Below are 14,955 nucleotides of genomic sequence, written 5' to 3' on the forward strand. Positions count from 1 at the left end.
CCAGAGCTGGGGAAAAGTCCTGGAATAACATGATCTTGGATCCTTTTATAGATCATGGCTTGGGAATCTTTTCCAAGATTTCTTGAGGCTTCTAGGAGTATCTGCCTCTCCCTATAGCTCTGCAGCCGGAACAGGACCGGGCGGGGGCGCTGGTTCGAGCCGGGCCCGCGTATTGCGACCCAGTAGGCCCATTCTACCCTTACCTGGCCTGATCCAGCCTCCAGATTTAAAAGCTGTGGCAGCCACTGCTCGAGGAACACTGTAGGCTGGCCTTCTTCCCGTTCGGGAAGGCCCAGCAAACGAATGTTTTTTCAGCGACCTCGATTATCGAGTTCGTCAATGTGATTCTCTAAGGTCTGGATTCGCTGTTCAAGAGTCCGGACCTGATCCACGGCCGATTGCGCTGTAGTTTCGGAGGTCGCGGCCTTTAGCTCCGCCCCTCCGACTCGGCGCTCAATTTCTTTAATGTCTCGGTCGTGCTTTGCAGCGCGGCCGAGAGTAAATCCCATCGACTTCGGGATTCTTCAATGAAAGCGTCAATCTTCACATCCAGTTTGGAGATGATTTCCACAAGGCTCGCCACTGTAGGTGAGTCCCCTGGGGCGGCTGCGGACGCCTCTACTGCAGCTGGAGAGGGTGGGGGAGGGGTTCCTGCTTGCTGAGAGCTGTGGGCTCCCTTCCCTTTAGTCATTTTTACTAAAGATTAGATTGTTTAAATTTAATACTAAGCAACTAATTATATTAAACAGCTATTTGAAATGATTTGGTGAGTATGGTGGGGGTGGGTGGCCCACTTTGCCCAAGTCTTGGGAGGAGCACTATAGACTCAGATTTGCTGTGTTGCCGGCATCTTGGATCCCCCCCATACTCCAATAAGTTTAATTGGAAACACATAGCTTTTGGAGCACCGCTCCTTCATCAGGTGGTTGTAGAGGACACAAGTGTAAGGCACAGAATTTATAGCTTGGGGAATTGGGGAACAGTTCAGCGATCCAGGACATTCAACCTCAGACCTTCAGGTGACCATCCTCCAAGGCGGACTTCGGGACAGGCAGCAGTGAAAAGCGGCCGAGCAGAGGCTGATAGCTAAGTTCTATACCCATAGGGAGGGCCTCAACCGGACCTTGGATTCATGTCGCACTACAGGTGATCACCATTGCACTATACATACATACACACGGACACGCACACACGCACACGGACACGCACACGGACACGGGCGCGCACACACGGGCGCGCACACACACGGACACGCACGCACACGGGCGCGCGCGCACACACAGACGCGCGCGCACACTCACAGACACACACTCACACATGCAACCTCTCAGAGACTTAGACCACTCTACTCTCTCACGCACACATATACACTCTCTCACAGACACTCTCAACCCCCCCACCCCAGACACACGCGTGCACACACACACACACGCATACAAAGACCCACATGCACACATATACGTTTGTGGGGTGAATTTGCACTTGCAGCGTTACATTGTACTTTGCTCAAAAACTGCATGAATTCATGTAAAACTCTGTTATCTCACTTTTTAGATTAGAATCAATCTAAACATCATGGCACAGACAGAGAACACAGGGGGCTAACACCTTCAACATATTGTCTAGCTAACACCAATTGTTACAATTAACCTGAGAATGCAACTTTTAAAAAAACGTTTTGTGATTTACACATGAAAGAAGTGAAACTATCATGGTATTCGAACAAATGAAAGATTCAACAGACAACCAAGATATTTTTCAATGTATAATTTCAGTTACATCACACTGTAAACGTTTGCTATAAATTCTGTGCCTTACAATTGTGTCCTCCACAACCACCTGATGAAGGAACTGCGCTCCGAAAACTAGTGTGCTTCCAAGTGGACTATGACCTGGTATTGTGATTTTTAACTTTGTCCAACACCGGCATCTCCAAATCATGATTTCTTGAAAGATCGTGAAAGAGGAGAGGTAAAACTATTTGAGGGAGGGAATTACAAAATAGGCGACTTAAGTGGCTATAATTTTAATTACCAGCAGTGGGATGAGGGTGACAAAGAGGAGGTGAGGGTCAATGTTTAGTTAGTTCAAGAGGTTTGCATGTCTGCTGGCAGTAGACAGGAGTGATGGGTGAGAAATGCTTGGAGCTGCAATTTATAAGCAGAGTCTTGAGTGAGCTGACAGTGTCTGAAAAATGGACAATTGGCCATAAGAGCACAGACTTTTTAGTGAAATTTGAAAATCACTGTAGTAGAACTGAGGATTTTAGCTGCAATGTATTACAATAATGGCAGAAATACAGAAAGCTGAATTTGAGAGGTCTCTAGTGCATTCATGGATGATTCAAATTTAAACATTTATGCGTTTTACTGGTCATAGGCATGTTTTTCTCTTGACTATTGTCCTTCCTTCTATCTTTTCTTTCTTCAGTTTTAACATTTTGGAAATATTGTGCAGGCATTTTTACCAAAGACGTAACTCTTTTCCTGCCGTATTGCACTGTTTCTTTATCTGCGGTGTTTTTTTTCTTGGAATTTTCAATAAAGTTGACTCTACAGGAATGCATTATTTCTCCTTTGTGATAGCAGGTCCCGCCAGCCTATCACAGACCTTGCTTTTATTCTTGTCCCATTTATTCTTGTTCCTTACACCCCTTGCCTAAAACCCATTTAATCTTTTTCAACAATTCTGATGAAAAGTCATTGACCTGAATGGTTGATTTAATTTGGATTGATTTAAGTATTTGTCATCCTTTGCAATGAGGTTGATGTCATATAAAATATTGATATTTATTGAATTTGTTTTTTTTTCTTTTAACAGAGGAGATAAAATCAGAAACTGAGAAACAAAGGTAAGTTATTGTTTCTTTAAAGTTTTTAATATTTGTGATATTTGTTGTAGACTTTTTCATTGCATCTAAAAGTAGAGTTCCAAAGCAAGGTATTTCCCATTATGTAAGATCTAAGGCTTCTACATGCCTGTAACATTAAAGTTTCAAAGTACAAAACAAATGCAACCATTAAAAAATACTCTTACATTTGAGATTTTCTCCTTTACGATTGGATAAATCATAATTTGCATTTTTTCCAATTTTCAAAGGGACCATCTTGAATAATTGTTGAAAGATGTCCTTTTTTTAGAATCTCCAGAAAGAACAGAGATTATGCAAGTGGTGGTACATGAAATGAACAAATTAGTCTTTGGGCAGATGTCTCAAAAGCTCATTACTGACTTCTGGATTCAACATTAAGTTAACAATTGCAAACTGTAATCTCAGTTGTTTCTTCCAAATTTATTTCCTCCGTGTTAATAGTGTTGTAACTTCTCCCAGTTTTGATTAAGAGTCAAAACTTGGATTGTTAGCTCTTTTTTTCTCGATAGTTGCTGCCAGACCTACTGATTATTTACAGCATTTTCTGCTTTTGTTTTATTTATTTCAACTTGCTTTTCTGCCTTTAATAAGGATAAAAGATGGATTAATGTCATACAACAGCCTTTCTTGGGGGAGCTTTTCAAATGTCTTTGGAAATCCAAATATATTCCTTCCACTGGTTTCTCTTCACTTTGCTGTTACATCCCTAAGAGAATTCTTAAAATCATGTTAAATGTGCCCAATTATGTTGTCACAGTTTTCTTAATCATGAATTTCAGCTTTTATTTTGATGAATATTGTCAGCCAAACTGGTTTGAAATTTCCATTATTCTCTCTCTCCCTCATTTCTTGAATAGTTGGATCTACTACCTTCTAACCTCATGTAGCCTTTCCCGAATCTACTAAGTTTGGAATATCATCACCAAGCATCCACTGTCTTTGCAGCCACCTTTTTCAAAACTCTGTAGGTTATCAGGATTTGGATTTTGTCAACACTTAGTTCCATCAATTTCTCCAGAACACACACTCCGCTTAATTTTTAAAATCAATTAGCTTTTTACATCCTTCATCTTTTTAGATCCTTGATATGCTTAGTTGTGCTCTGTGCTTTGTGTGTTCCTCTGCGAAGGCAAGCATAAAATATTTACTTAGTCTCTATCATTTGTCACTTCTGACATTCAACAGATTGCTTTCGCTGACAGGTGTATTCTGTTTGAAATCCCTAAATATGGTTAACACTGACGAAGTGCGTGTCTATGAATCTTCTTTCACTTTGGTCATGTTAGTCCTGATGGCATGGGTTTGAGAGTTTTTTTAACTGATTAACCAACAACATCTGATTCATGATCTGGTTATCTCTGATATAAACACTCAGCTCTTTTGTATTTCTGAGCAATTTGCACTGTTTTTAAGATTCAAGCTTTTTTGCCTCAATCATGTATTGTTTCCCCAAAAGTTTCTTGAGATCTGTTTGCACCTTGGTGCGGAACAGAAAGCTGACTTCTTGGTAAAAAGACTCAGCATGTCTGGCAGCATCTGAGGAGCGAATGCAGAGTTAATGTTTCCAGTCCAGTGACCCTTTGTCAGAAGAGTCTGGACTCAAAACATCAACTTTGCTTTCACTCCACAGATGCTGCCAGACCTGCTGAGTTTCTCCAGCAATTTTGTTGTTTCAAATCTTCATCTGCAGCTCTTTGTTTAACACTTGGTGGAGAGCTTTGTCTGCCTTTCCTTGCAAATTCTTTGTGCACAACCGCTGAAGGCAGCTGTAACTTGAAACTCCAGTATCTGTTTTATAAGCTATCATCCCCATGACCATTCCACCTAGAATATTAATTTCTCAGATGCCTAATAACTACATGGCCAGGAATTCCAATTGCATCCCATCCAGCATTCTCAATGGCTTTAGTCTGGATTTCATGAGATATCTCATGAAACAGAAACATTTGCAAAGTGTACAATTCATCACAAAATACTTCTTGTCAATAATCAAAGCCTTATCTTTTACGTTGTCCTTAACCTCATTAGGGTTAGCTGTGATTGAATAATTTTTCCCAATGAGTTTCAATTTTGAATGAGATGTATAAGGGCAGTTCAGAGTCAACCATAGTGTAGCGGGTCTGGAGTCATATGTAGGCTAGATCAGATAAGCATGGCAGATTTCCTTCCCAAAGGGATGTTAGAGAACTAGATAGATTTTTATGACAATCAACAATTGTTACATAATTACCTTCAGACTGACTTTATTACAGTCCAGATTTTTTTTCCAATTTAAATTTCACCATCTGCAGTGGAGGAGTTCGAACTCATCCAGCCAGAACATTAGCCTGGGCTACAAGATTGAATCTAATTACATTACGACAACACCATTCTTTAATGATAGAGAATTATGATTTTTAAAAGAAATGTTCATCATTATTTATCTGTGAACCTGCCTTTTAATCTAATTTCCAAATTAGTAAGATTTTGTGATTCACTTCAATTGTTCAAAATCTATGTTAATTTTCATTATGAACAGAGTTTGAGAACCAATTTAAATGTTTCTTGGTCCAGATTAGTACAAGACTCATTCCAAATATCAATATGTCTATGGGGTAGTTGAGGCAAGAAACCTCACAACTTTTAAAAAGGGCTTGGATGAGCACTTGAAATGTCATAACATTCAAGGCAATGGGCCAAGTGCTAGGTGGGGCTGGTGTAGATTTAGAGTAGTTTATGTCAGCCCATATTCGATGGGCTGACGAATCCCTTCTGTAATGTATGATACTTTGTTTTCACGGGTTTCCCAGAATTAAAAAATAAGTAGATAATAACAAAAGAGTCCTTGAGTCAGTCCACTTCAGGATGCCAGTTCATACACTGGTTGACTGGATGTGGTGCTTTTGTTCTGTTGTGTTGACTGAATTTATTCTACTGCTTTCAATCTTCTTTACTTGGGCATCGTACCATTAGGTACAGTTGGTTCTGGGATAATGTGCGTTTCGGCAGCACAATTTGGCTCTAATGTTGCTAAAGCATTAGAGAATTGTATTTTCGAGAACACTTACCTCCGTTGGCAATAGCCCAATTGGTTTGCAATCGGGGAGTGGTTCGTGTGCTTCATTCTGTGCATGCACCGATGTCTGCACCAAAATCTCCATGCTGTTCTGTGCATGTGCCAGTGTCCGCACCGAAATCTTCGTGCTGTTCTGTGCATGCGCCGATGTCTGTCTGTACTGTTCTCCGTGCCGTTCTGTGCATGTGCCAATGTCCACGTCGAAGTCTCCACACGGTTCTGCTCATGCGCAGCTTCAGTGCTGGTCTTCATGCCAGTCTGCGCTTTTGCCAATGTCAGCTGCCAACAGAGCAGCTTTCTGAGAGAGGTGCTATACAGAGAGCAGCCTTTATAGATTTTTTTAAATGTACTGTGTTAAACTTACTTCTGTTTAGTTAATAAATATCATTTCAACCTTCATTCAAGCTGTGCCTTATTTTGTGTTAGACCTTTGAGCGATCGTAAGTGATTTTCTATGCTGGTCTGCCCCTAACCCCACTTCATCTATAAGCCCTATTATTTCTATGAAGCAATTTTCTATTAAGCAAGGTTACGCGGGAAAGCAACTACCGTGTTATAGGAGAACGACCCCTATGACTTTTTAAATCTTGCAAGCCTCTACCCCATGTGCTTCTCAGTGCATAAGCAATTCAAGATAGTTCTTGGATTGGCTAGGTGGTAATCTCTGCCCAGTTCCTGATTTATTTCTTTAGCAGTATTGGTCATCTTACTGATATTACTTCCTGCTGTCTTCTGACTTATTCATTGACATGCCAATTACTTTGTAGAATCATCCATTTCAATATAGCTAGTACCTCTGAGCTCACCAATATCATAGATCTTTACTAAGATAACGTGGCACCAATAAGGCCATTTATGGAGTTCTAACGAAGGGTCACTTGACCCGAAATGTTAATTTTGACTTCTGTCCACAGATGCTGTCAGACCTGCTGAGCTTTTCCAGCAATTTCTGTTTTTGTTTTTTCATTTACAGTTCCTGTTTACAGTTTGTTTGGTTTTTATTTAGGCTGTTTATGGTGTCGGCCTAGATTTATGTAGTGTCACCTCTTAGCGTTTACCTGTCATCCCAAATGTCTCAACTGATGCATCTAAATGCCTTTCAAAATCTAACTATGTTTTAGTTAACAGAATCATGTGTGACTCTGAAATAACTGTTGATAACTGTAGCAAAGCTCAAATTAACCATATAAAGCTAAATACATAGACCTGTTAAATAATTTGTTACAACCCTAAACCAGTTAAAACATGTCTTTTACTCAAAAATACAACTCTGTGTTCACTTGAAAAGCATTTTCACATTTGTTAACTAAGAATATATCACCCTAAGCCATAAAATTGCAATAGTCCACTGGCCTTACTTTTAATCTGGGGCTTTCTGCCTTAAAAAATCTGTTTTATAATTGATCAAAATCAAACAAAATCTCATTTAATTCCTTACTGAAAAAAAACCTCAGTCTTAAAAATCTACCATGGTTGTGAGATGTTGCTCCTTTAACGAGGTTATATTGTTCAGAGAAGTCATAAAAGACAGACTTCAAAAAGTCTTAGTTGAAGGATTTTAGGGCCAGTTTTGCCTCAGGTAAAAGGTACTTTGAAAAAAGCACTTGTGCAATAAAAGGGGAGTGGCCAATTCTCCCAGCTCAGGTTCGCTCTAGTTTGGTTTGTTTAGCAAGCAGTAGTGTTTTAAAGCTGCTGGACTCAAAGAAACAGGTCCAGGCTGGTACTCTTTCTCTGAGATCTCTCCTGTAAGACCCTTTGTTTGATTTTACCTTTTGTGCCAAGGGCTGTTTATGGGGATTGTTACAAGTATTTGGAAAAGCATCATTAAGTTGGGATAATATGTTGGTTTTTGGATAGGTTGTTATTCTCTTTTTTGTTCTGTTTTATTTGTGTTTCATTTAGTAATTTTGTAAATACATTGTTTGTTTAAAAGTAAGTGGATAGGCCAGCTGCATCACTCCTGGAATATCCATGTTATACCTGCTTAAAACAACTAGGTCACTTTCTTGAAATGTTTTGAGGGGGTCGGGCCTGATCCATAACATTTTTGCCATAATTATATAAATCATTTTCTGAAGTTTAATACTCTAGTTGTGCATCTTATCCTTCAACTCAAGATGAAAGTTATTAGATTATGATTGCTATTCTCTAGAGAATCTCTTAATATTAAATTACTAATTAACTCTTACACTATTAGCACTAAGACTAAATGCAAGATTGCTTCCCATTTTGATTCCATGATGTTGTAAGAACATAGAATATAGGAGCAGAATTAGGCCATTTGACCAATCGACTCTGCTGTATCATTTGATCATAGCTGATATGTTGCCCAAATCATTCTCCTGTCCTCTCTTTTTAAGCCTTGACCCGTTTACCAATCAAGAATCCGTCTATCCCTGACTTAAATGCACAAAATGACTTGGTCTGCACAGCCCCCTGCGACAGAGAGTCCCACAGATTCATCAATCTGAATAAATGCCTCCTCGTCTCAGTTCTACAGTGTTGTCCCTTCACTGAGGTTGTGGCCTTGGGTCCTAGTCTCTCCTACAAGTGTAAACATCATCTCCATGTCCCCTCTATTCAGGCCTCTCAGTATTCTGTAAGTTTCAATCAGATCAGCCCCCAGTCTTTCTAAACTCCTTTGAGTACAGACCCAGAGTCCTCAAGCATTCCTATGACATTCCCTTCATCCCCAGGTTCATTCTTATAAACCTCCCCAGGCTCCCCCCACCCCCCAGCCAACCCGATACCTGCACGTCCTTTCTTAGATACGGGCCCCAAACTGCTCTCAATATTCCAGATGCAGTCTGACCAGAGCAATATCTCTACTGATATATTCTAGCCCGTTTGAAATGAATGCTAACATTGCATTTGTCTTCCTAACTACCAACTGAACCTGCACGTTAATCTTAAAATCCTGAAGTAAGACTTCCAAGTTTCTTTGTGCTCCAGATTTCCAAAGTTATTTAAAAATAGTATATGCCTCTATTCTTCCTACTAAAGTGCATAATCTCTCACTTTGCCACATTATATTGCATCTGCCGCTTCTTTTCCCACACTCCTAGCCTGTCCCAAGTCCTTCTGCAACCTCCTGGTTTCCTCAACACTAGCTGCCCCTATCTCTGTGTAATCTACAAACTGAACAACAATACCTTCAGTTCTTTTGTCCAGATCGTTAAGGTATAATGTGAATTGTAGTGGTCCAAGCATTGACTCCGGCAGAACTCCATTAGTCATTGGCTGCTCGTTCTGAAAAATGCACCTTTATCCCTAATCTGCCAATAAACCGAACCTCTGTCCATGCCAGTGCCTTTCCCCAAACAGGTGACCTTATTTATTGTTTCATCAGGAACCTGCCTCCAGTGCATTCATGAACAGCAACTCCAATTTTATTTGTTCAGTTTGGCGACCTAGGCATCTGAAATTTCCCATGCTGTGAAATTGCACATGAATATCTCTCTGCTCATAAGATGATTCTTAAAGCCTTCTTGACCATGCTTTAGTTTGCATTGTCTTTCCTTTTGACTAATGTTTATAAAGAGATGGATGCTTTCTTATATTAAAAGCAATAAATAAATGCAGTTCAATACACACAGATACTCAATTTACAATTTGACTTACGAACACTCATATTTAAGAACACAATTCCATACAGGGGTGTAATTTTAGAGACCTTATGAATATTTCCTGTGCTTATGAGCAGCTGCTTTAGATTGTCCTGTGTTATGTTTTGTAGTATGTACAAATTGATTTGCAAACAGTCTACAGAACAGAATCCATTTTGCAACCTGGGGACAGTCAAAAGGAATATTTAATGAAAATCTTAAGATTTCCTCTTTGAAATGGGGAAAGCTATCCTATACCTTTTTAGGTTGCTTTTTCAAAAGCTTTTTCAGTGTTAGATCTCATTGTCCTCAAGTCATCCATTAGCATGTACACAGTTAATTTATTTTGCTCAGCATGACAGCATATTTTTATATACATGATTTTACTTTGGAATCTGTCACTGAACTTTGGAAATTAATAAGAGCAAGTCATACCTTTTAGGAATTGAAACTTGAATGAGAAACAAAACAGTAGAAATAAACTAATATTGAGAACAACCTAGAAGTAATCTTGCCATCTGCCCTTTCTACTGAGAATATGTTGAGTAGACAACAGTTAAGAGAAAGTGATGTCTTTGTTTGAGAAATACATGGATGAAATACAACTCCTCTGTGTCATACCGAGTTTGATGAGTCAATGCTGTCAATGAAATATGATCAGGGAGTTGGTGGCTGTGCTCATTTAACTAGTTGCATCAAAGATATCTCATCAGCTTGCTGCTTTTGCACTTTAAATAGTAGTGCAGTGCACTAAAATAAATTGCTGAAATCTACACAGCAAAAGCGACTTATTCAAATTCTCTAACTTGAAATGTTAGATGGCTGAAGTTAATAGCATGTGCATCAAACTTTTTTGTAATCTGTTCATCATATAATGATCAAACACAAAAGAGATCAATTTGCCCATCTGGCCTATGCTGGAACTGATCTTTTCCATCATATATTTATCTAAATTCTTTTTTCAAGATGTTGGCCTGATTTTGATGGTTGGTGGCTAACTAGTAGCAGTTACTATTGACTTAAGCATCTCTAGCATGAGGTAACAGTATTTTATCAACAAGCAACACAATCTTTTGAGGAATTCTCACAAACAGCAAGGCAAGAAAAGAAGTAACAAGAAGAATTTGTCATTTTTTAAATTGATGTACAGAAGTAGAATAAAAATTGGGACATACGTATGGGAATCAAGGTAAAGGTGCTATAATTTTTGCAGTTTATTACTTGAAAAACCTATAGAATTTATTTTGTCATTGCATGGCAACATCTGGCATTGCACAAATATCAAATGAACCTTTTGAACTGAATGATTATTCAGTAATGGCTATGACTTTGAATGCAATTTTTTGTAAAAATTGGTATTCTTTCAACAGGATGTAACTGTTTAAAGGATTTTTTATGCTGGGAAGTATAGCTTAGTGATTTTTAATTAGCTTCCATCATTGAGGATTTCAGCAGCCTATCCTGTTAAAATCACTGACAGCAACTTCTAGATTTCTCTGTGTAACTCCGCATGTGGATGTCAAAAGCTGCTGTTAGTTGTACAGTTATTATAGTGAGAGCTGAATATTTTACTGTCATTACAGATGTAAGTGCAGAACCCAACTAAATCTGCTCCCACTATCCTTCCAAGCAGTGCATTTCACATCTTCACTTGCTTTGTCAATTTTGTTTTCCCAATGCTGTAACTGATTCATTACCTTGAATCTGTCTTTTTACCAACTCTCCGAGCATATTTCTCCTTTTATTTCCTATTAAAGAAGACTTACCATGATATTTGTGCTATCAGTTCTCCCTTTAGTTTTTCTGTTTAAAGAAGGACAACTCCAATTTCTCGTCTCATCAGATAACTGAAGTCATTCATCTCTGATGCCACCCTAATAAGTTTTCTGTGTACTTTGTCTGTGATCTTAACATTTTTCCTAAACTGTGATTGATATTCGGAGTTGGACCTCATAGTTCTGCTGGGTCTTAATGTAATAATGTACTCTTTTTGCCCCCTCTTTATCAAGCCAAGAAAAGACTGTCAACAGCTTTCTCAACTTATTCTTCCAATGTAAGGGATGAATGTCTATCTACATTCAGGTCACTGTTCCCGCAACCCCTTTTACACTCTACCATTTAGTTTACATTGCCTTTTCTCATTTTTCTCACAAAATGAATTACATTTAGGTGAGCTTAACACACACAAGACATGATTATAGACCACGCGAAACTGGTTTTTATTTCAGAAATATTATGAATATTCAATGAATCAAACATGTAATTACACTTCTAATCATTATTTTTGATTTTAATCCTTAAGTTGCACTAATGAAGTAGTCTTATCTTTCATTGCTAAGCCAAAGCCTGCATGCAAGCTTCTAATGCTGAGTGATGCTTTGACTAATTCTAATTATTGAAGCATTCATTTACTTTTCCCTCTGGTAACAGCTGTTCCAATAAATGGTATCAATGGCTATTCCAGACAGGCTTTGTCTTGTAATATAGTGGCCATCCTTTCAGTTTACTTTTCTTTCTACAGGGGCGAAGTTAGTAAAGCGTGGGCATTGACGGAAAGCCATCAATATAGTAAAACCTTTTCAGACCACCAGATTTTTTTGTCAAGAATCTTCCTTTAAAATATGCTTTTACACATATGAAATATAAAGTGGACTAACACTATAATGCATTTGAACATTCTTTTTTGGAAACAGATGTTGATAATGAATAATGTTTGTGTTTCATGCAGTCCTCCCCATTCAGAAGGAAAGACTGTTTCTGGGACCTTGCCTCCAGTCAAATCCAAGGCAAACTTTATTGAAGCAGACAAATATTTTCTCCCTTTCGAGTTGGCGTGTCAGTCGAAGTGTCCCCGCATAGTCAGCACGTCTCTTGACTGTTTACAGGTTTGTATTGCTGTACTTGGGTCTGAAGTATAAACAAGTCGGATGGTTGAAAAAAAACTGGAAGGAAGCTGTAAATAATGGCTTGCGAAATGAAGTTTTTGTTTGATGCAATTTATATTGCAGTGTAAACTCTCTTCCATTATTATCTATTAGAAATCACTGACAAGCCACAGCTGCGAATACTAGTAGAAAGTACACTGCATACATTTTCAGGTATTACAGATATTTATGACCAAGCAGTTAGCACTAAATCTTTATCTCTTTCCCTGAGCCAGTGTGTAGAAGTTTAGTTTGAAATAGTCTCTCTCGGTACATTTTAATGTATCTTGGGTTTTTGTCCAGTAGTTGCACATAGTACAGAGGAACCCCGATTATCCGAGGGACACGGTTGGGGAGTATTTCGTTCGGTTAATCAAATTCCGGATAATCTAATGCCGGATAATGTAGTTAGCCAAGCATTGGGACCATGCGATCTTGTTCACATAATCCGAAATTCGATTAATCAAGTGCCAAGTAATCGAGGTTCCTCTGTATATGAACCTCATCAGAGTGATTTTGCAGAATGTTGACTTGCATATGATGTGCCAGCCTGCATTTCCTTCCCATCAAGGTCATGGTTGGATGCTGTTTGCCATTTAACATTACATGGCCTATTGGTGTTGCTTGTAGATGGGATATTTAATTACCCTAATCCACCGAGATTCCTCAAAACGTGGATACATAGTACAGAAGGAGGCAACTCAATCCATTAAACCTGTGTGCTGTCTCTTTGAAAAAGCTAATCCCATTTCCCCCTATCTTTTTCCAGAATCCAGATTTTCATTTTGTCTTCATGTACATAAGCAGTTTCCTTTTTTAAAGTTATATTGCACCTGCTTTCAACATCTTTTGACATACTCCAGATCATAACTAGCTGCATGAAAATTTTCATTTCCACTGTGGTACTTGGCTAATTTATCTTAAAGCAGTGTCCTCAGTAACATCATATTCTCAACATATTGACATTGTTACCAATGAAGCTTTTCAAAATCTTTTAAAGTTTTAAAACATCTATTTAACTTCCCTTAATCACCTCTGCTTTAAAGAAAAGAATCTTAGTTTCCATAATCTCTTCACATAACAGAAATTCCACATCCCTGATACTGTTATAGTAAACATCCTTTGCATGTTCTTCAAAACCTTGACATCCTTCCTAAAATATGATCGGTAGGTTGAATGCAATGTTCCCAGCTGAGGAGTGATCAGTTTCATGCAACATGGTACTCATATCTTTTATTTACTGGACTGAATATATCCACAAACTGTATTATATGTTTTCAAGCGTAAACTTAGGATACAATAAGAAAAGAGAGGGTACTTAAAAGATTGGCACTTCAAAACACTACCATATGTTATGAATGTGTAGATGTCCTGTACCTTTAAGAGAGTTGGAAAGCTAGCAAGGCCTGCCTGACACAGCACAAAGTGTTCTGAACAAGGTACCAGTGTAATATTTGGTCGAAACAGCTAGTAGCAGCTGGGTTACCATGAGACACAAAACAAATTCAAATTTAGCCAATCAGTTTAAATGATGCCCCAACATACCAAAATCCAATCAAGTTTGAATTTAGTATTTTGATAATATTAAAACCAATGAAACAGTCTGGTGCTTTGGGGTATAAAACTGGACATTTTTGAACAGTTGAGAGAGAACTGCCAAGCCACCAATATGTACAGACAGCCAACAGAACAACTGTCTGAGAGGTACCTGGCTATAAGAAGTTTGCGTAGCAGAACATCGAAAAGACGACAGAGGAAAATCTGCAGAGGAAGATACAAAGAGAAGATCCGACCGCTGACTGATTTTGAAAGTTGAATTTCTTTTTAAAATTTTAATCAGGATTTCTTATTGGACCAGTATTGTAGAGTGGGAGGTAAAAGGTAGGTTGAAGAGAAAGGGGTTGCAATTAGTTGTTATTTTTAATATTTTCTGTTGGACTTAAAGAATAAAGTTGTTAATTTTTACTTTAAATAGTGACCTCTGGGATAAACCTTTGCCTCTCTAATTTTAACAAATTACAGCATAAGGTGAATCTTTTCTGTATGGCTGGTTTAAATTAGAAGAGGTTTACCCCGTGTGGTAGCACACTTTTCCTGGCTAACATTTTTGTCTCGGGTTTGCTGCAGTTCTCTAGTGAAGCTTGGTGCAAACTGGAAGAACAGCATCTCATTTTCCGTTGGCCATTCTTTATCTCTCATTCTCACTCTCTCTCCCTCTATCGCCACCCCCCCGCTCACCTGCACTGACACTCGCTTGCCACTTGCCAGCACTCATGCTAGCTCGCCCGCTCGCACTCACTTTGGATTGCTTACAGTCACTCTCGCTCGTTCGCCCACACTCTCTCTCACTTGCCCGCTCTCGCTCACCCGTTCGCCCACACTCTCACTCGCTTGCCCGCACTCGCTCTCGCTCGCTCGCTTGCCCGCACTAGCTCTCACTCGCTTGCCCGCACTCGCGCTCGCTCGCCCGCCCGCACTCGCTCTCGCTCGCCCGCCCGC

The 14,955-nt window shown here is 39.1% G+C and overlaps 1 protein-coding gene across 3 annotated transcripts in view; it reads left to right on the forward strand.

Annotated features, from left to right (window-relative positions):
* Positions 1–14,955, forward strand: part of arfgef1 (ADP-ribosylation factor guanine nucleotide-exchange factor 1 (brefeldin A-inhibited)) — a 203,045-nt gene that overhangs the window by 43,112 nt on the left and 144,978 nt on the right. For all 3 annotated transcript variants that reach the window (XM_043689239.1, XM_043689241.1, XM_043689242.1), the window contains exons 2-3: positions 2,821–2,851; positions 12,261–12,417. In XM_043689239.1, the coding sequence (XP_043545174.1) occupies positions 2,821–2,851; positions 12,261–12,417 (188 nt within the window). The remainder of the gene's footprint in view (positions 1–2,820; positions 2,852–12,260; positions 12,418–14,955) is intronic.

The sequence above is a fragment of the Chiloscyllium plagiosum genome, chromosome 4 (assembly GCF_004010195.1).
Source record: "Chiloscyllium plagiosum isolate BGI_BamShark_2017 chromosome 4, ASM401019v2, whole genome shotgun sequence".
NCBI lineage: Eukaryota > Metazoa > Chordata > Chondrichthyes > Orectolobiformes > Hemiscylliidae > Chiloscyllium > Chiloscyllium plagiosum.